The sequence below is a fragment of the Mauremys mutica genome, chromosome 17, assembly GCF_020497125.1.
Source record: "Mauremys mutica isolate MM-2020 ecotype Southern chromosome 17, ASM2049712v1, whole genome shotgun sequence".
Classification (NCBI taxonomy): Eukaryota; Metazoa; Chordata; order Testudines; family Geoemydidae; genus Mauremys; species Mauremys mutica.
In genome coordinates, this window is record NC_059088.1 from 23,042,499 (window position 1) to 23,064,802 (window position 22,304).

At 47.5% G+C, this 22,304-nt stretch overlaps 1 protein-coding gene across 2 annotated transcripts; it reads left to right on the forward strand.

Moving 5' to 3' along the window:
* The first annotated feature begins 9,484 nt into the window (after nt 1-9,484).
* On the forward strand, nt 9,485-21,701 carry ENSA (endosulfine alpha). 2 transcript variants are annotated; one of them, XM_044991502.1, is made up of 5 exons: nt 9,485-9,660; nt 11,243-11,271; nt 16,182-16,308; nt 18,891-19,057; nt 20,769-21,701. In XM_044991502.1, the coding sequence occupies exons 1-5, from the start codon at nt 9,604-9,606 to the stop codon at nt 20,824-20,826; spliced, it is 438 nt and encodes a 145-aa protein (XP_044847437.1). In that variant the 5' UTR covers nt 9,485-9,603; the 3' UTR covers nt 20,827-21,701. The 2 variants fall into 2 exon arrangements, with proteins under 2 accessions (XP_044847437.1, XP_044847436.1); XM_044991501.1 differs by lacking the exon at nt 11,243-11,271 and having other exon boundaries at nt 16,183-16,308.
* The last annotated feature ends 603 nt before the right edge of the window (nt 21,702-22,304 follow it).

Here is a 22,304-nt window from a genome sequence, read left to right on the forward strand (position 1 = left end):
CCTAACTCCCTTTGACGCCACTGGAAATCCCAGTCTCTCTCCAGTAATCCCAGTTGCTGGGAAATGCTGGTGATTCTAAGGACACAAACCTCGCCCGCTCTGCACTGGTGTCTCTCAAGCAGTGGCCTTGTCTGCCACTTGGGAGGCTAAAGGGCACCTCTTTTAACCTCCAGTTTCACACTGGAATTGGCAACATCAAAGAGCCAGAGAAAAGACCTGGACAATTCATCCCCCACACCCCCCAGGGCACAAAACTGGGGTTCTGAACCCATCTGTTCCTAAACTTATGATGATAGATACCATCATCCCGGGACCTGCTGATTTTACCTTTATGCCCTGCCTCTTGGTCTTGGTCAGGGGAATCGTTTCCCCTTCGCAGGACTGCTGGTGGCAGGCTGGGGATAAAGGGGAAAGGCTGTGGAGGCACCTCGGTGGAAGCTCTCTGTGAGTCGGGCGTGGTAAGATTCTCACCCACTACTGCAGTCCAGTTCTGAGAGGTGCCTCTGTCAGCCTGCCCCTAGCACCATCTCTGCTGCAGAACTAGCAGAAGCCAGCCAGAGAGAACCACAGGGTCCGGCCGGGTCCAGCAGCCTCAGTCAAGAATCCCCTTTATATTCATTGCAGCCCAGCCTAGCCTCTTCTCCACAGTGGGGAACTGGGAAGAATATAGCAGCGGCTCTGAGCAGCCGTTCCTATCTGTGCACAATGCAAACAACTGCTGTGACGCCCCTTCCTGCACTTCCCGATGCCACGTTCTGGCTGCGGCAGGCTGCACGGATTCATACAGCACTATGGGCCTGATTCCCAGTTACACGCAGGCCTCTTTGTGCCACACTGGTAACGTACGGGGGGCCTTAAGGTGAGTGGGAATGGGACTAGCCCCCTGAGCATAGCCACCCTGCCAAAGAGCCTCCTGGATCCCCCCAGCTGCTGCTGGGGGGCGTCTGTTCCTTTTGATCACTGTCCAGAACTGGGCCCTGTGTCATCCCACTGCTACACACAGCCACCGTCCCCAAACCTAAATCTGAATTCTGTCGTTGAATTCCTTGTTCTCTTTTTGGCCGACCAGCATCGATTCACAAAACACCCAACCACGCAATGACCCCACCGGGAGCTTCTCACAAATAATACGTGATGCCAAACTCGCCCAGCCCTCTCCTTCCTGTCCCGTTGGTAGCGTGCTGTGCCCATGTGTGAAAAGCAGTGCATTGCTATATAGTCACTTGAATGTTTCTTCTTCGTTTCTTCTTTGTTGACTGTGCTAACTAACCAAAGTCTCTTTGCCTGTAAACATTTTAAAGACATGTACATTTTATACCAAAGTTTTTTCTCGGATACCTCAGCCTGTACCTGTTTGTGTTGATATGTTACCCACAAAGTAAATGTCCTTTATTGAAAAGCTCCAGGCTCGGTTGATTTGCTTTCATGTGGGGTCATGAGTCCACCCTTGGGGGTGTATTTTACAAATACCTTGACCCCTGAGTGCATTTGAAGTGGTCCCTGTTCATAATTAGGCTGGATTCTCTTTTCCACGAAGGCAGTGGTTCCCAAACTTTAACGACCTGTGAAGGCCTTTCACTAAAACGTCAAGTCTCACGAACCCCCTCCTAAAAATGAATATTTCCAGGGATTTTCTCCTTTACCTGAGTATAAATTATAAAAGCAGTGATCTTGGAAATATAACATTTGTTTTTATGACATGCTTATTACACACTATTTATTATTAATGATTATTTGTATTACATTATGAAAATGGCCACACTCTTCCAAGATCTCACTTTCGTCGCTTGCATCACTTTGAAGAAGCCTGTTCTAAGACAAGGCTCCTACGTTTCATCAAGGAGGATCAGATGTGAAAAAGCAGGAAGGGATTTAAGAAGCCAACTCAAAGAGTTCCTCCTACCCGAGCATTCAGGTCTTGAGCAGTCCAGGCAAACAACGCACGTTACAACAAAGCTTAAATTTGTTTGCCATGATAATTTAAAAAACAAGACTAGCTGCCTATTTCATTTTAAAACCAGCAAAAAATATCCACCTCCCTTTCCATTTCTTATAAGGAGGCTTGAAGTGTAAATCTCCTCAGTGGGATAGAGATGCTTGCTTTGATCTGCTTAGCGTTTGGAAGTCCAGGGGCTCCGGGCTGCTGGCCCCATTCTGCCTGGGGTCACTAGGGACAGCTCTGTCCCCCATTAGGGACACACATTTTGTACAATCTATCAGTTAAGGGGTCTAATTTGCAACAGTTTTACCGTAAGAGTGGACTCAGCGCCATGAGTATAACAGTGTCTCATAACAGTACCGCTTATACTGGAATGGGTATACCAGTAAAAAGCCCCTTTATGCCAATATAGCTGCATTCACACTAGGGATGTCGATACTTCTTTAACAATACTCTGCTGTAGGGATGCAGTGTGTCGTAGTGGCTAGTGCCCTGTTTTAGGACTCAGGAGACCTGGGTACTGTACCTGGCTTGCTCACTGGGCTGCTGGCTGACCTTGGGCAAGTCATTGCGCCGCTCTGTGCCTCAGTTTCCCCATCTGTACAGTCAAGATAGTGATACTGATCGCCTTTGTAAAGTGCTTTGAGATCTACTGAAGATAGCACCACATAAGAGCTAAGTCTTCTTATTAGCATACTGTTGAGTTCAACAGGCCTGCTCACCGGAGTAAAGCGTGTGGGTTTGCAGGCTCAGGGCCTTATTGTTATAATCCCAAGCTGCTTTGCTTTCCGTACAGTGCCACAAAAATGCAGCCATGTCTGGGACGAAGTGAAACAGTCCGGTAGAATGGGGAAAAATTAATTTGGGGGGCATTTTTATTTTTTTGGTCAAACTTCTGTCCAAATCTTGACCCCGCTCTAGTGTCAGTGGCAAAATGAAGGTGGAAGGAGAATTTGTGAAAACGTATCAGCTTTTTTTCCCCCTATTTTTTTTTTGAGTTGAAATACGGAATTTGGAAATTCCGGTGAAATGTTTCAACAGCTCTACAGTCCTGTGCATAAAAATGAGGTTTGCGGGGGTGGACTCTTGACCATGGATAAAGAAGGGCCATAAGCTCCATGCAGCGCCTGGATTTTTAAAGTTTTCTTTGAGAAATCCTCACCCCGCCTGCTGCATGGAATTCACGTTTCACTACCACAACAGGCTAACTCAGCTAGAATTTGAACCTACTAGATGGAGGGCCCATTAAGCTAAGCCTGCTACCTCTAAAGGGCATCAGAGCATGGTCCCGGGAACACAGACGAAGGAAGGATCATGCCCGTTGCTCCTAATGCTGGTGGTTGACAGCTGCGCCAGAATTTTCTGCTGCTCTATACCTTGTGCATTCATTACAGCGTTGCAAAGTGACTGGGAGTTTTGTACCCACTTTGCACTGGTATAAAAGCCAGCACAAATGATGAATTGGGCCCCGGCTGAAGTTTAAAAAAGATTCCCAAAATGCACCTGGCCTATTGCGTCATTCTGTGCAGGAGGCAGAAATTCCTGCTGGACCCTCATGATGATCCGCTCTTGCCCTGGAACGTGAGGGTCGATTCCCTCAGCATAGCCTGCATCGGTCATAACATCGTTCACCCCCTTTTCACACCCAGCCACCATATCTGACTTCCTGATCTCCTGCAGCAGGGAGTTCCACTGATTCTCTTCATGCTGTGTGAGCAGGTATTTCCTGATGAGATCTGGAGGAGGAGATGACAGCGTGTGGGCCCTTTGAAGTTGGTGTGGGAGCTTAAGGCCAAAGGAAAAGAGGTGTGATTGCCTCTCCCCAGGAAACCAGCGACTCTGCCCAGCTCTGTGGTTGCTAAAAAGGCCTTGAGTAACTACAGATTGGATGGAGGTGTCAGTCATGGAGTGGCACTAATGAATGAATGAAACTCACTCAGGCAAGTCCATGGGGAAGCACTTTGTGGAGTGAAGCAGCATCATGCTTATAGCAAGGTGAGAACGCTAATCCCCTTCCCACAGCCTGGCCTGCCCCAATAAAGCTGCTGCTGAAAAAGAAACCCAGCCAAGAGTCAGTCTGACTTGCTTCCCTGTTCAAAGCCTTCTGCATGGATCTTCCCACCAGCCCTGTTCTTGGAGGTGACTTTGAGAGCACATGTGTCTTCTGGGAGAGGTCTTATTGCTGCTTGGCTGGCCAGAAGCCTGGATTTAAAGTTCACGGCAGAACTAGCATTGTCCTCCACAGTCAGCAATCTCCTGCACTGGGGAATCTGCCACTTGGGTCGCTGCACTTGCCCAGAATGCCTGGCGAAGATGAGTGCTGCTGAGCCTGGTGCAGTGCAACCCTCAGTAGCCAAGCCTGTAAAAGTCTCTGCAAAATGTGTCGAGAGTGGCATCTAGTGGCCCTAGTGCGTCATGCCACGTGCCTTGCAGAGAGTGGCTTCCCTTCAGCAAAGGCAACAAGGAGTCCGGTGGCACCTTAAAGATTAGCGGATTTATTTGGGCATAAGCTTTCGTGGGTAAAAAACTCACTTCTTCAGATGCCTGGAGTCCTTCAGCAAAGGGAAACTTAGGCTGAACCTCAGGAAGCAGCATTTCCGAGCAGTGGAAGAGGAATTAGGAAAGCCACATTACCAGGGGAAGTTCAAGGGACTGGAGCCTAGAGGAAGGACTAGCTGGGGTTTAACCGGGGTTCAAGGCTGGCTTTAGGAACTGCAGGGCCCGATTCAAATACCCGGCAGCAGTCCGGGTCTTCGGCGGCACTTCGGCAGCGGATCCTTCACTCGCTCCAGGTCTTCTGCAGCTCTGAAGGACCCGCCGCCAAAGTGCCGCCGAAGACCCGGAACGCTGCCAGGTGAGTAAAAAAATTAAAAAGGCACCTAAGTTAGGTGTTCTTCTTTAGGGCGTGGGGCCCTCTTAGGAACAGGGGGATTTGGGGGAATCGGCCTAAAGCCGGCCCTGGGGGTTTCCAAGCTCTGATTTCTCTAGTTATATATTACGTGTGTTACGGTAACACCCTGGAATTCCACTCAGGGCCAGCTGGGCGCTGTGCAGACGCCGAACAAAAAGACAGTCCCTTCCCCCAAAATTTACAAGCTAAATGATCTTCACGCTTTGGACAATTCAGCCTCGGTTAAAGACAAGAAGCTCACTACTAAAAATAAAATGCAAGTGCCAGGTATAAGCGGGATGGTTAAACACGTCGTTGTGGCCTGATTTGTTCATGCCACTCCTGCGTCGGCTGTTTAATGTCACACTCCGCACTCAAGGCCACTGGAGAGAGGCAGAACCCTGGAAATGCCCAGCGGAGCGTCTAAGCGAGCTCGTGGTTGGTTTGCATTCAGCGCAGCTCTGCTAACGGGGCCGGTGGAGGCCCAATGCCATCTGGGTAGCGGACGTCAAAAGGAGCAACGGGGGGTGCTTGAATGTTACTCGCGGGGCGTTTGGGAAGGCGGAGAATGCTGCTGTGGGAGTGATCCGAATACATGCCTAGGAGTGACGCAAAAGGCGTTTTAAACCTCTTTGTCCTGGACCTTGGGACTCCGAGACCATGTCCTAGCCTGTAACCAGTCCTTTGGGAGTGACCCCGTTAGTTGGCCGGGCCCCCAGGACCGACCGCAACAGGCCTGTGGCCTCCAGGACTGAAACTGGGCCTTTGGAACTAGCATTCCCGGTCTCTCTCGCTGCAGCAAATCCAGCCCAGTTGGACGCCTGCGGGAGCCTCGTACTGGGCCCCTTCCAGGCTCCATGCTGTCCGGGAGTATTCACAGGGCCACCTTTCCCCTCTGCTCTCCAGCTGGGGTCTTTGCCCTGCTTCCCTGCAGGGAGCTGGGGGGGAATTTCCTCCCTCTTGGGTGGCAGTTGCTAGGTGTGAAGGGCCTGGTGGGAGGTGTTCCCCTTGTCTCTCCAGTGATATGGGTTGGTTTCCACCCTGTCCTTAATGACACAGACCAGCCAGGACACATCACCTCTTGGCCCCTGCTGTGCCCCAAGGACAGCTTTTTAACCCTTTACACCCTGTGCCTGGCAATGCACAGCGGGAAACTGAGGCACGCGCAGGACTCATAAATATCCGGTATTACCAAAATTCCCACTTCATCGCACCGCTCTCCAGGAGAAATCCCAAGAACTGCCAGCGCTGTGATTGTTTCTGCTGCACCATTCACTACCCAGGCCTTGAGTCCATTGTACTAGGGCTTGTTTATGCCACTTTAGCAGCATAAATGGGTCTTAAAATCGGTGGAATCAGCTCCCTGGGTATTGCCTTGGCTGGGTTGGAGCTGGCATAAGGCCTCTGCATTGGTCTTGCCCTCAGTACAGAGGGTGGATTGGGGGCACGGCTGGGGCCCGCTGCTCTGTGGCTGTTCTCCAGGGTCCATGGGGAGCAGAGCACAAGTTAGAGCAGCCCGAAGGCTGCACAGCCTCACGACAGGAGAAGCACAAAAGCAGCATAAAGCCACCTGAATCCTCCCCGCCCATCCCTGGTCCTGGCCCAAATACAGGAAAGGATTAGCAGCCAGCCGAGCCCAGGGGGCCCACGGAGGTGCTGCCCCAATCTCTAGGGGGGGAAATAGCAACCCCAACATGCTGCTATTCTCCTTTTCTCAGTAATGAGCTAGGTGCATTTGGAGCCTCACGTGCGGACCAGAGCCCCGTTGCACTTGGCACTTCACAAAGCTGAACCTGTCACTCGTAGGCTTTGAGTTTAACCCTCCTCTTGTCAGCACCAGGCAGCCGCGTTTGAGAGGGTAACCCTGCAGAGCAAGAGTCTTCAACATTTGTTTTCACTGACTTTTCTTACAAGGATGACAACAAGGATCAAAGTGGGCTGGCTTGGCCTACTTTTTTCATCACCTTGTTCTCCAACCAACCCGTTTTTGTTCCAAACCAAAATTGAGCTTCTAGTTGCAAACAGAAACATCAAACTGTGAACCAAGCGTAAACCCCTGCAGTGCTTTCTGCCTGAGCCTGCAGCCAGCCTGAAACAATCGCTCTGAAAGATGTCACGTGCCTCAATTAATCTCAGTAGACTGTTAACTCTGAAACCTAATGGTGATTGTTTCACTAGCAATGTTGCGAACTACTTCATTGTTTTCCAAAGATTGCAGGAAAGTTGATGGATGATGATCAACTCCTCTCGCTGTGCTGCAGAACGCACAAAAAAAACCCCAATATTAGGAAGGGCTGCACAATTTATTGTGAGTGGCACCTCATTGTGGCACTTCAAATGGGCAGGGCTTAGTTTGAGGGTGGAGCTTGGGAGCATAGCACTACTTTTTCCCTTCAATTTCATCCCTGAGTTTATCTGAAGAACCTGGATCCAAACATCCCTGAACATTTGTAAGAACATAAGAACGGCCATACGGGGTCAGACCAAAAGTCCATCTAGCCCAGTATCCTGTCTTCCGACAGTGGCCAGTGCCAGGTGCTTCAGAGGGAATGAACAGAACAGGTGATCATCAAGTGATCCATCCGCTGTCACCCATTCCCAGCTTCTGGCAAACAGAGGCTAGGGACACTGTCCCTGCCCATCCTGGCTAATAGCCATTGATGGACCTGTCCTCCAAGAATTTATCTAGTTCTTTTTTGAACCCTGTTATAGTCTTGGCCTTCACAACATCCTCTGGCAAGGAGTTCCACAGGTTGACTGTGCGTTGTGTGCAAAAATACTTCCTTTTGTTTGTTTTAAACCTGCTGCCTCTTAATTTCATTTGGTGACCCTAGTTCTTGTGTTATGAGAAAGAGTAAATAACACTTCCTTATTCACTTTCTCTACACGTCATGATTTTATAGACCTCTATCATATTCCCCCTTATTCGTCTCTTTTCCAGGTTGAAAAGTCCCAATCTTATTAATCTCTCCTTGTACAGAAGCCATTCCATACCCCTAATATTTTTTGTTGCCCTTTTCTGAACCCTTTCCAATTCCAATATATCTTTTTTTGAGCTAGGGCGACCACATCTGCACTCAGTATTCAGTAGCGTGTGTTTGAAATTCAGATCCTAAATTTCCCCTTAACCTAAACAAAAATCTACATTTTGGGGCCTAAATTCAGGCTCTAGCTGTCCCCAAGCCAGGGCATAAAGAGGGGCTGGATTAAAGAACCATATTCAAGCTAGGCTCACTCCAAAGTGGCATGAGAACCATGTTAACGACAGCCATTAACAGGGTTACACATTAACTGTGCAAACATCATTTTCATCCAAGTTTGGACCCATCCCAAATTCCCAGGGACAGGAAGACTCAGCGTTGAGTCACCGCAGAAGACACAAACCGTATGACACCCAGAGGGATGTGGGGGTGGGGGGGGGAGGGGGGTCCTGACGTAATGTGGGAGAGCAGGCCCTGGGGTGATGAGGGGCTGGGTGGTTCTGAGGGGGTGGGTCCCAGAGAGTCCTGGAGGGCAGGTCCCAGGGGGGCAGAGGCAGGTCCTGGAGGGACGTGGGGGGCGGATCCCAGAGGTTCCTGGGGGGATGTGGGTACCATGAGGGCAGTGGTGGGTCCCAGAAGGCCCTTGGGGGCAGGTCCCAGGAAGGCAGAGGCAGGTCCCAGGGTGATGCGTGGAGTGGGTCCTGGCAGGTCTTGGGGTGATGTGGGGGGCGGGTCCCAGAGGTTCCTGGGGGGTGGCGCCGGTAGGTCCCAGGGTGATATGGAGGGGAAAGGTTCTGAGCTGATGTAAGTGCGTATCCCGGGGTGGTGGGTCCCAGGGTGATGAGGGGGGCAGATCCCGGGGGGGGGCAGTGGTGGGTCCCAGTGGAGTGAGGGCAGGTCCCGGGGGGAATGTGGGGGGGGTCCTGGGGGGCGGGGCCCAGTGGAGTGAGGGCAGGTCCCGGGGGGAATGTGGGGGGGGTCCTGGGGGGCGGGGCCCAGTGTACTGAGGGTGGGTCCCGGGGGGCAGTGCAGGGTCCCGCGGGGATGTGGGGGGGCGGGTCCCAGGGGGCAGTGGTGGGTCCTGGGGGGCGGGGCCCAGTGGAGTGAGGGCGGGTCCCGGGGGGCAGTGGAGGGTCCCGGGAGGATGTGGGGGGGGCGGGTCCCGGGGGGGGCAGTGGAGGGTCCCGGGAGGATGTGGGGGGGGCGGGTCCCGGGGGGGGCAGTGGAGGGTCCCGGGGGGGCGTGGGGGGCGGGTCCCGCGGGGCAGTGCAGGGTCCCGCGGGGATGTGGGGGGGCGGGTCCCGGGGGGCAGTGGTGGGTCCTGGGGGGCGGGGCCCAGTGGACTGAGGGAGGGTCCCGGGGAGATGTGGGGGCGGGGCTCACACAAGTCCCTCAATGAAATTTCCCCCGCCACTGCCAAGAGCCGCCCCACCCACGGCCTCCTCTCCGTCTCTTATTGGTCCCGCTAAGTTTTCGTCATTCCCAAGTTTTGCCCTGCCCGTTCTGCTCCTGCCTCACTCTCCATTGGCCCGTTGCCCCATCTGTCTCGTCCCAGTATCCCGCCCCCCTTATCCCGCCTCCTAAGGGCTCTGACTGGTTGGTTATGATGTCATCCTGGCCTCCGAAGCTTTCTTATTGGATGCTCTGCTTGTCAGTTACCAGGCAGAAAAGTTAGGGGGGCGGCGGCGGCCATTTTGGTTACAGAGTGAAAGTGACAGGAGCCGGGGAGAGGGTGGGAAGCAGAACGCCGGCCCTTCTCTCAGCCACGTCCCTCTTCCCTTCCCTGTCCCACCATGTCGGAGAAGCTCAGCGCCGACAGCCGGTGCGAACAGACGGGCGACGAGAAACAGGTGAGGGGCTGAGTCTGGGCAGGATCGCGCTGGGCTCCGATTGGCCACTGGGACTGCCCATACGGGCCGGACTGCGCTGTGATTGGCTGCCCTACTCGTCGCTCCCGGCAATGGTGTTTGGTCATTGGCTACAGGCCTGGTGGGGTGGTACTTCCGGGGGGGGGTGTTGGTCGTGGGGTAGATAGGGCTTAAGTGCGGTGTGAGTCTGGGCGGGTTGGGGGCGGTGGATTGTGGGATACTGGGGGTGTGTAGGTGTGTGAGGCGGGACGGGACGGGGTCAGAGCGGGGTGGTGGGATACTGGGGGTGTGGGAGCTTCTGGAGCAAGGGCGCAGCCGTGGGACGGGGCAGGGCGGGTCAGAGCAGGATGTGGGGGGAGATTGTGATGTTGGGGGGGGGGGAGGCTCCTGGTCCGGGGGGGGGCATCCAGGCTCGGGGGTGGTTCCACTAGGGGCAGGGGCTTATGGCGGAGGGAGGGTCTGGGAGTGCTGGGTTGGGACTTGGGCCTCAGCATGGGGAGGCTCTGCTGTTGGTTGGAGCTTGGGGGGCTTGAATTCTTCCATTGACTTAGTTGTGTCTTCACCTGGGTCGGGTGGAAATTTTTCACCCCCCCCCCCCCCCCCCGAGCGATGTGGCCAGGTCAGTCTAAATGTTAAGTGTAGACCAGGGCCAAGGTTACAGGTCTCCATGAAGCCATGTATGTGAAAGGAGAGAGACAAGGCAGATGAGGAAATATCTCTTATTGGACCAGCCAGCGTCTGTTGGTGGAAGGTACAAGGTTTTGAGCTAGGCAGAGCTCTTCTTCGGCTCACCCGCCCCACCAGGGCCTCTGAGGAAGAGCCCTCTGTAGATGGAAAGCTTGGATCTTCTACCAACAGAAGCAGTCCAATGAAATATACTACCCCACCTACCCATGTGTCTCATATCCTGGGACCAATACAGCTGCAACTCTGCAAACATATATATGAAATGGCTTATAATAAGTATCCCTCTCCCACCTGTTAAGACCCCAATGGTAGGACAAAGCTGACTGCCCAGCCCAGTGAGAGCCACAAGAAGAATTAAGAGTGCAGGAGTTGCTTTAAAAGCAGTCGGTTTGGTGGCGTCAGTATAAATAATGTCAGTTCACCTCAGTTTCATGACTTCTCCGTAAATAATTTTTGATGAGAGGTGAGATCAGGTTTGCTTGAGGTGGCGGTAAATTAGGATTATATAATAACGGCTGCTTCAAAGTAAGTAGGGGAATTTCCCTTTGGTATTAAGGGGGAGGGATGTTTCTCTCAAAATACCAGTTCAGGCTTGCACTAAAGCAATCGCTTTGTTGTAGACAATTCTGTAGTTCTGTGCACAAGCAGTTGATTTATTTGAGGGTAATAAAGTTCCTTAGGCTAAAGCAGAATTCAGGGGGTGGCCTGAAAATGAAGCTGCAGTAGATGAGAAGAGGCGGCATTATTACTTTGGGGGGGTGAAGCTGTAGTGGAGGTTTTGTATTAACGCTGCGGGACTGAACTGTAGTGAGTAATGATATCAAATTATCCCACATAACCCTTCTGCACAAAAATTCTTATTTTGCCTTTTGTCTAGGGCAGCTTAGCAGCATGGTGTGCAGCTCCCCTGAGTCATCGACTTTCTTAGAGCATTGCCCACGGTGTCGTGAGTGGAGCAGCTACTCAGACTTATCCACTTTATTTAAAGACTGTCTTATCAAAGATGCATTGTCTTTCCAATTGTTATTTTCTCTTGATTCTCTTTAAGTGGATGGTAACCAAAGAGAGGAGACGGTAGCTTTAGGGAAAAGGAGAAACCTGACTTAAATAGTCTCTTCCAAAATGCCTTGGCATCGTCTGTCCTAGAAATCATATGTGTTGGGACTGGGGAGAAAGCGTTTCCAATCTGAAATCTTCATTTTAAATATTCACTCTTTTCACTCTTGGTTTCAGCGTAGGGAAATACTTGCTCCTAAAGCATCCCTCAACTTAAAATGCTAAAATGGGTACAACAGAGGATGTTCCTGTGATGCAGGAAATCTTTGACCATTTTACTTGTGATATCACAAACAGCTATATGGTGTGCAGCCTGGAGGTTAAAAACTTTCTGCTACTTTCTGGCTACACAAATCCTACACAAAAGCAGCATTTTAACCACCCATAACACTCACATCTAAATGCCTTCTCGGAGCTCTCACCCCACCTCTAATAGTTGTGAAGTGGAAGAGCATTCTGGGTAACAGTTTGCAAGAACACTTTGAAGCCTGTTTTGTCTCAGAGTTTCTATACACAACACTGCCATCTCAACCTTCAGAACCGGAGCAGGATTAGCACAGGCCAGGTGTTCTCATACAAACACATTGGCAGCTCTCAGCCAAACCGGTTATTGCCCAAACTAATGGTGACGCCAGTACAACAGGGATCTGTCAGAACAATAGGCTTTCCTGATCTTACAGTATTATTAGAATACAGGCTAACAGTCATGCATCTAAAACCTGGCCATCTGGGCACGTGTTTCAGTGATACAGGTCCTCTGGGAGAAGTGGCAGCCATGTGTCACTTAATTTTGAACAGTGCCGAAACATAAAGATCAGCTCTGTGGCAGTTTGTATACAGTGGCAGGACATAAGCATGCCCTATTTGAATCCTGGTGGCTTAATCTATCCTGATAGGCAGGTGGCATCACGCTTTTGAAAAGGTTCTGTTCTCTCTTTAGTTCAGGTGCATTGCAGTGCTTCACATATAGCCCTACTATCCAAAAAATGCTCATTGGTATTAATTTCCCAGCTGTGGTGTTGGCCACTGATCTTATTCCAACAAGTTGAATAAAGCACAAAGCCATTGATTGTAGTGTGCCTGAGCAGCAGTTAAAGATAGTGTACCCAGGATAACAGGAAACGGCCTGAGTAATGGGAGGGAAACAGCCTTTATGGCCATGTATGGAGATACGACTTAGAAATAAATAATTGAGGCGAGGAGGTGGGATTGAGTGTGTCTGGTAAGAACTACTGGGCTCTGGGTAACACAGCCAGAATTCCTGCTGAGAGACCAAACAGCGCTTTGGAACTTGTGCTTCTCTCTTTAATTCTCTGCCAGTAAAGGATCCCTTTATTTCATGGGCAGCGTCTCTTTGAGTTGTAGTTGGCTGAGTGGCATCTGTCTACCTGTATCCTCTTCCTAGAAAAGAGAACTTCATTAAGACAGCCAGAGCAATAAATCTCCATTAACCCTAACACTATTGGAATAAATACTATAGCAGAAGATATTTCAGAGAACGCTTGTGGCTAACGTTCCACAGCCAACTTCTCAGCAGTTGTCAACTGCCTTTAATAGACCAGATACCAGCTTGTATGTTTCCGGTTGGGCTACGTATAGTCGCTAGCCGCCACCTGTCATCCACAGAGCATCCTCCAGTATACCTGTCTGTGCTGCGCCAGGCACACATCTTAGCTCCTAGCTTCCAAGCCTCTCCATCCCAGTTTCCCCACTATGCTCAACAGATTGGAGAATAAGGTACGTACACAGGTAGGAAACATCGTTTCTACCCACTGTCTCCAACCCACTATTCAATTATCAGACATGAGGACCAGTCTACCCCCCCCCTCGACCCAGCATGGACTCTAACTGCCAAAATACACATTTGCCATTGGAGGTACCAGCAGTATTAACTTCCTCCTGTACGTCTTTCCTTACCTGGAAGGACCAGACCCAAGACTGAGAGATTTCAGTGTCTGTCTATGGCTCAATCAGTCTGAGACAGTGAACAACGAACAGTTATGATGTGGATTTTGAGATGTGGGCACGCCTGCCTTCACTTTCTGTTGGCTAATAATTTGCAGTGGCTTCTCGAAATATTTTGCCTCTCCTTCCAGTGTTTTACCTGGTAATGGACCAAATGTCACAGGCTGGTGCAGGCCAGCAACAAAGAAGATCTGAGGATCCCAGATATGCTGCACAGGCCATCTAAATTGAACTGAGTTCCCACTGTGCAAGATCTTGCTTTTCTGGAATTGGTGGCAATAGTGACGAGCAGGAATGGAGGTTTCCAGAATTGCCTAGTGAATGCAGCAGGCAGAGAGGGCTGACAGCTGAGCCAGCCCATTAGGCTGCTCTCTGTAGAGAAAAATCATCTAAATCCAGATCTTAAACAGGTCAGTGGCCTCTGTTCTAAATCTTTGAAAAACTTAGTGACCACTGAAATGCCTTCCAACAGATGACTTATCAAGAATAACAGCAGCAGCAAGATTTCTTAGGACAGACTGCCGTTCTGTTTCTGGCCAGCTACTGTTGACCCTCGAGTGTAATAAGCAGTAGAGCCCTAGGAAATGGAATTTACTGTATTTGGTAATTCATATTCTCAGGTCTTCTATACCATTGAGTCTGCTCTCAAAGCTGTATTTAGAAATTCTGAAATAACTGAGAAATGTAGTCACTCTGGTTCTGCTGACATCCACGCTCTCTGCTGGACTGTTATGTCTACACAGTCCCCTTTACTTAAGCAAACTCCGCTTAAAGAATAAGGCTGGGATAAGCCCTCTCTTGGAGGACAGAAGTGTGACAATCCTTCTATTCCTCTTTCCTCACATGATTGGAGGGGCGGAAGTGAGTAATACGTCCCAGGCAGCCCTCAAACCTCCTCTACCACTGAGCTGAGACAAATATTTAGTTGCAGATGGTATCAATTTTGAAGCTCTTGTACAGCAACTTATTTACAATGGTTTTTAAGTGACAGCTTCAGAACTAGTCCACATTATCAGATATTTACAGGTCTCAATTAGTTTTCTAGGTTAGGATACTGATTTCTATTTTTGTTAATTTTTCCAATTTGAACGTTTCACATCTGTTTCAGCAGAGTTCCATCTATGTATTTCTGAGCAAAGGTATCTTGAACCCAACCATAACATGCCCAGTCCTAACCATTAAGGCAGAAATTTGCCTGTTCTCTTTACTAAAATCAAATGTAGATTATCTATTTGGATGGATTCTGTCCTGCCCTGTTAGCAAAAGGGATTCAATTTAATTGGAACACAGGAGTAGCTAGGCTGGATCAAACTCATGGTCCCTCTAGTGTGATGCCCTGTCACTGACGTTGACCAAAATCCTGTTTCTTACATCTCTGTGATCTTGTTCTAGCAACTCTTTGTGACTGTATTGGCACCTGCATGCCAAGCTGAAGATAAATGTTGGGTTTTTTTCCCTCTGCAAAGTTTTTTAGTCTTTGATTCCAGCAAGGACATGGAAAATCTCAACCCTGTTTTTACCTTGCCTGATCTATTCTGTACTTAGGCCATGAGCCTTTGGGCCCAGGGGAATGAGAAGGAACTTGCCACAGAACAAGTCAATGCCACTTCTTGATCAACCAGAGATATGGTATTATGTGCCGTTCTATCGCTGGGGCTGAGCTTGCTGCGTCTGTGATTCCGGATGGCATAGATGATTGATAATGGTATTGGAGGTGCCAGTTTGAATTTGGCCTTGGTTGAAACTGACTTGAGTCAGCATTGTTTGGTTTGTACGACAAAAGTTGCAAAGTCTCAGTCCAGTTTTTAGTAGACAGGTGTCCATGTTGCAAAAACAATCACACGTGAGGGGTTGGTGGGGATCTCTGCAGAGGGGCCAACATTTCTTAGATCTTAAGGCCAGAAAGAATTGCAAGTCTGACCTTCTGTGTAACACTGTCCATAGGACAAAGAGTCTTTGATGGTGAAATACCATCTTGCTCTGGAACTGTTCTCTTCAGCATAGATCTGACGCACACACGTGGGTGGGGTGGCTCAGGGTATCTGATGCCATCTGTGCTTTGTGAATACAGAGACCTTCTGGCTTCCTGGACTATCTTCAGCATTATGGAATTCCCCTTCATGAAGAAATATGCACTGAAAACATTGATTTGCCTCTTATCCTTTTAATGATGCTTAGTGATCAGAGCTCAGTTGTTTAAAACAACTATCTTTGAGCAATGCTAGGAAATGGCACTGGGGAATGTTGATGCGTTGGATACATGTGAACAACTACTCCAGGTTGAAGCAGCAAAACTTGATCTCTGCGACCCACCTGGTGAGCTGTTTCTGGCATGTTGCTTGTTCTTGAGTATAAAAGCGTGGTTGAATTTCTAGCCACCGCCCATATTGGCTCAGCCAATTGGCTTCTGCCATGTGGAAAGGTTAGAAGAGTTACAGATGGTGCCACACTTAACTGATGGGAGTTGATGTGAAACTGATGACTGCCTGCTGAACCTCATTGCCTGGGTCAAACTTACCACAGGCTCCTTATCAATGGCTGGATCTCTCACCTGGCCCATTTATCTGTCCGCTTTCCCACAGGCTTTCTGAGAAAGCCACTCCCCCTATGGGTTTAGAATAGAGTTTACAGTATTCTCAAAGTATGTTTAAGCATTTAAGGGGCCACACCTCAATTAGTGATGAACATTAGGCTTGTAGTTACAGGACAAACATTGTATAACTAGATTTCCGAGGTAAAATAAAGGTGTCCTCTTTCATACGGTTGAATAGCTTTAATCAGTTTCTTGTTTTTCAGGATACGCAGGAGAAGGAAGCAGTCGTCCCTGAGAGAGCAGAAGAAGCAAAACTAAAGGCCAAATATCCTAATTTAGGACAGAAGCCAGGAGGGTCAGACTTCCTAATGAAAAGACTGCAGAAAGGGGTACTTACCTACTCAAATACCCTTGTCTTGGAAGCTAACGTTGTCATCACTAGATGGTGTAAAGAAAAGTGTGTATGATATAGACAGTAGCATTTAAAGTAGTCTAGGTATTAGTAAAGACTGTATTGAATGAGAGATTTGGGTTCAGTATGTACATAGAGATATAAGCACCCTATTTATTGACTAAACCAGACCAGTGACCTGAACTTGTTATAATGCCATTTGTATCTAATCCATTTCTATTCGTTACCGTTGCTGGCCTGGGGATATATCAGGCACGAAATAAGTCGGACATGACCATATAAAGCCCACTGAAGTCACCATAGTAGATGTCTGTGTGGCACATTCCCCCGCTTCCTAAGCTCCTGATCGAGATCATCCCAGGCTGTTCTTGTGCTGGGCTGTCTTTTGTGTGGTGGGTTTTGCTATGTGGATATTGTTTACTGGCTTCCCAGTTCTCCACCTTGTGACCCGTCATGATTTGGACTCTGATACTTAGAAACTAGTGCACTGGTCTCCCTGTGCCATCTGGGCCTCTCCCTGGGATCTACCTTAACGCTGTGGAGCTGGTCCTGCACCAGCCGGTGATCTGGCAGATCAGATGTTCCAAATCTCACATGTGGGTTCAAAGTAGAGCTCTTAAAGAATAATGATGCAAAATTAGAAACTGTGGGCTTGGTTTTTTTCCATTGCCCTGCACCTTGTGCAGTCACTTAGACCTGTGCAAAGTGGGTGTAGAAATGCCACCAGCTCAGAATGGCAGCATTTTACACCCACTCTGTACTGGTGTACGACTGGCCAAGGTTCAAGGCAATGGTGTATCAGGCCTCGTGACTCCTCTGTCTGAGGAGTTAGTTAAAGCCCACACTGAAAACCAGTAGAGCAAAGCCTGGCATCTTGTTTATAGCTGTAATATTTTACAGAGCCATTGTAAAGCAGTCTGTTACAGTATATGAGCCTCTTACTCCTTCAGATTGTATAAAAATCCTCTGAGAAGTTGGGAAAATGCAACTGTTTTGCTGTTTTTCCCATTTAGAACCACAGGGATTCTGCCCACTGCTTCTGCTTTGCTTCACTGGAATTAACATCATTGTTTTCCTTTTATAGCTTTTATTTATAGCCTTTCATCCTGCCAAAACAATGTGCCAGCATTATCTCTTGCTGTTGATGTTACTCTGGTAATGTTTTAGATAACAGCCTGCAGAACAAGCACAAAATTAATGGTTATTTAATTTCTTGGCATGGAAGCAATAGGGGGGGGTTGTTTTTAAATCTGATAGTTAGAGGGGAATCAGGCCCTAACTCACACCAGTGGGACAGCAAAATCAGGCCCGTCTCATTTACACCAAAGCCCCTGTATGGTGCTCTGGAAGACATGTTATTTATACCCACTTTAAGGCCTCTTTTATGCTGCCAGAATGGGGTAAATGAAAATTGGGTCCCGAGGTCTTTCCCCATTATGGTTACAGCCATGTGGCAGTAGGTCAAGTGTTTGGGCTTTAAAAGTCACTATAAGGAACTTAGTAAACACAACTGAGGTCTTGTCTACATTACCTGCTGGATCGAAGGGCAGTGATCGATCCAGCAGGGGTAGATTTATCGTGTCTAGCCTAGACGCGATAAATCGACCGCCGAGCGCTCGCCTGTCGACCCTGGTACTCCACCAGGGTGAGAGGCGCAGGCGGAGTTGACAGGAGAGCATCAGCCATCAACTTACCGCAGTAGATCTAAGTACGTTGACTTCAGCTACGTTATTTATGTAGCAGAAGTTAGGTAACTTAGATCAGTTTCTCCCCCCCCACCCCACCAGTGTAGACCAGTCCTGAGATTCCATGTTATAAAGTTTTATCAACTGCTGTTGTACTTGGTGAATTGTGTTTGTTTACCCTACACCTTGGTAAAGGAAGTAAATGATCATGGTTATCCTTTCAAATAAGTATTACAGAAAGGCCGAAAATTCGTTGGGGGTGACTGCTTGTGTTACAAACTTACTTAAAAGTATGTGCATAAAACGGGAAGGTGGATTTCCTTGTGTGGAAGGAGCCTGCTTGTCTGGCTTCCAGTCTTCTGTAACTGCTTCTTTAAAGTGAGGATTTTGTGTCTGTTCTTAGGCCAGGGCTGTATAAATCTTGCCAGCATAGCTTTGCCCGTTAGGGGTGTGAGAGTTATTTTGCTTGGGTTTGTTTATGACAGAGCTGTGCCAGCAAAAACCCTAGTGTAGATGCAGTTCTAGCAGCACAAAAGCGCTTTTGCTGGGATAGTTTATTTCGCTCACCGAACCCGAATGAACTATACCAGCAAAAGCCCTCTGCTGCTAGTATAACTGTCTATGCTAGCAGGATTCTGCTGGGGTAGCTACAGTTCTATGGCTATACTAGAACTTCTAAGTGTAGGCTAGGCTTATCTAATGCGTCTGCAAATTCAGTGACACAATGGGGTACGTTGACCAAGCTACTACTTAAATCAAGGAAACATTCATGGTTAGATAGGTCTTGTATGTTCACAATATTCCAACAAATTTTTGGGCAGTATATTTCCTTAAGACTTTGCCAAAGTAACTTGAAATCCTGTCCCTCTTTCAGCAAAAATATTTTGACTCGGGTGACTACAATATGGCCAAGGCAAAGATGAAGAACAAGCAGTTGCCAACCACCGGGCCTGACAATAACCTGGTGACAGGAGACCATATCCCGACACCACAAGATCTTCCACCGAGAAAGTCATCACTTGTAACCAGCAAGCTGGCAGGGTAAACCTGCACTTCTGATTTTTTTTTTTGTAATTATTATTTTTTTTGTGTGTGTGTGTCAAACTGATTGAACTTCACTGTATTATAGGGCTGGGATGATCAGAATTCATGTAATCATTCAAATACTTACAGTAATCAAACAAAAAGAAAGCAAGTGAGACGTGTTTATAGTCCTGGGTGTGTGTGCGCAGATTTTTACAACTGGTGATCAGTCAGCTGAGTGGATCCTTTCCATACAAAGTCAGTTTGCTGCCTTAGTTTGCGTGCAGCTGAAACCCCTCAGGTATGGGAGGAGTCATAGCAGAAGTGTTTGAACTTTGCCAACTCACTGTCTGAGCAAGGAAGCTTATAAAAGCAGAATACTGCACCAGAGGATTGGCCTGCTGTTGGCTCTCAGCTTGGCTGCACAACTGGAGTGCAGATCCTGAGACTCTGGGGGCCTATGGCTGTTCAGGTACTAGGTTCAAGGTACTGAGAGGTATAGAAAGAATTGGGCAGGACTAGGATGACCGACAAACAGGTGGCCCATGGGTATATGTGTTATGCTTGAGCTAAATGAATAGTGGAACTCTTGAACAAGAAATTAGCGAATACAGAAAGTAATTCGGCAAAATGTTTTTAAAGTGTCAAGATTTGCTATTCTGCTTGGCTGAGCAAATTGGGAACTATTCCATACTCACAGGTACCAGTATGCTTTGGCAAAATTAGAGTAAGCCCTCTTGACAGAAGACTCTCTTCAGTTCTACCTCCTGGAATCAGCAGGTTTTTAACCTTTGATTTCCTCTTTGAAAATCCAGTGTTCTTAATTGTCAACATTTAAAACCACCTACTTACCTTCAATCAGAACTTGTACCTGTGACTAAATTGCTCTGTCTCAGGAACTCATATGGCCCTGATCACCGTAATATCTGAGCACCTCACAGTCCTTAATATGCAATCCTCATAGCACCCCTGTGAGCACAGCAGTACTATTATCCCACTTTTACAGATGGAGAACTGAGGCACAGAGAGACAAAGTGATTTGCACACGGTCACAAAGTGGCCGTGCAAGGAACTGAACCTGTATCTCCCAAGTTTCAGACTGGAAATAAGGTGTAAATTTTTAACAGAGTAATTAACCATTGGAACAACTTACCAAAGGTTATGGTGGATTCTCTATCACTGACCATTCTTAAATAGAGATTAGATGTTTTTCTAAAGGATCTGCTCTGGAAAGTATTATGGGCTATGTTTTGTACAGGAGGTCAGACTAGATGATCAGTCGTCCCTTCTGGCCTTAGATTCATTCATAGATTCCATGAGTCTAAGTCTCAGGCTAGCGCCTTTAACTAATTGCTGATATTACAGAATAGTTAGCTCTGCGCTGCAGCCTGTTATTGATTTTAAAAAATATATATATAAGTCTGTTGGAAAGGATTAGGAAGAGTGTAAAGCATACATGGCTTACTATATTGTAGTTCAGAAAAATGGGACAATAATTATGACCTTTCTGAGCCCATGAGGATGCGTGGGGAAGAGGAAATTCTCTTTGAAGGTAGATCACCAGCCTGTTTTTATTTAAAAAAAAAAAAAACACACACACAAAAACCTGGGAGGATGGAGTGGAAAGAAGCATAAAAGCAAACTTGCATTAATGGCATAACACACTGGTAGCTTGGTCTTGTTTGTTTTTTTGTTTTTTTTTTTTTTCCCCTGCCTGTGTCTGTTTCAGGCCTGAAAACCATGTTGATTCAGTGGATGCCGCCTGTGGAATGCAAGATCACAACTGATAATGCATGTCAAATATGGTCTTCATGTGGCATAGAAAATACAGCATTTCACCTGGAACACAGGATCAAACTGCATTTATAATCTTGAGGAATATTTTAGCAGCGATGCAACAGTGTGTTGGGTTAAAAGGTGTTTCACTGAAACGATAATTTTAAGATTTCAGCATGCAGCTTGCTGTGCTGAAAGCAAACATGAATCCCTGTTTTAAGTCCAGAATTTAAAGATTTGGGTTTGTTTGTTTTTTGGGGACGGGGGAGGGAATCTGTTTAATCATTTCATTCTGTAGGATACCATATCGAGGTCAAGAAAACCCAATGAAAGGTAACACTTGAAACTCCACAATTGATGTAGCTTTGTCTACATACATTCTCTGCTATGCCTTACTTGGTCATTTTTAGTCCCTAAAGTAATTTGTACAAAGGTCTGTTTCAGTTGACCATGTTTTGCTGCTGCTGATTCTAAATGGAAAACATGGTATTGCGTCTAGCTAATCGGGGTATTTCTAAGAGTCATGCTTCAAAAAAGAAGTAAAAAGCCAAGCCTGACGTATCGTACAAATCAACTTCCATGTTTCTGAGGTTGTAAGGAACCATTTTTTTTTCCTTTTCATAGAGACTGGTCAATAAAAAGTGAATTTCAGCAGAGTGAAAAGGAGACAAGGTTGGGGAGTAGGGAATTCCTTCTTTGTAAATGTGTAATTTCATTCTTTAGTCTGTCTCCTCATGCCTTATCTCCAGGTTCCAGTCTGAGAAGGTTGGAGGGAAAAGCCACTGGTGACTTGTATAATCGCCTCAAATGTCTTGCTGTTTGTCCCAGCCACATTGTAAATAGATATGAATCATATATATAAAAATATATATAATTTTTTACATCATCTTCATCTCTATCTTCTATTGTTCTATGCTTTTTTCTTAAAACAAAACAAACAAACAAACAAAAACCCTGCTCTTGCACTACTGAGTACCTGTTAGCTGTTGGCTACACCTTCATGGTGTTGATCTCAGTGACATCTGATTCACATGGAGAACAGAGAGGAATTAACATGTCGAACCATTCCCCCCCATCCCTCCAGGATTCAGGAAATTCCAAGTGTATTTATATAGAAAGGAGGAAGAAATTACCTTCAAAATACTGAGTGAGAAACAGCAGGAGAGATGATTATTTTAAAAAATAAACTTCTCAAACACATACTGAAGTCAGTTTTTGTTCAGTCATGAACACTAAACCAGTGGGGAAAGATGGACCCTAAAAAGGGAGAGTTGTGTATTTCACAGTGGCTTTCTTCCAGTTCCACTCCATTGTTTGGCATTTGCAGCTCAGCTTCTTGGTGTGCAGCCTTAAATGTGGAAATGGAATGAGTGATCTTCATTGGATGGTTGCACTACATACAACTTTAGGATACAAATATTTTGTCCTTGGAATGATTTCTCCTTAGTCGAAACAGACTTCTGGGAAAAACTGAAGCATGGTTATAATT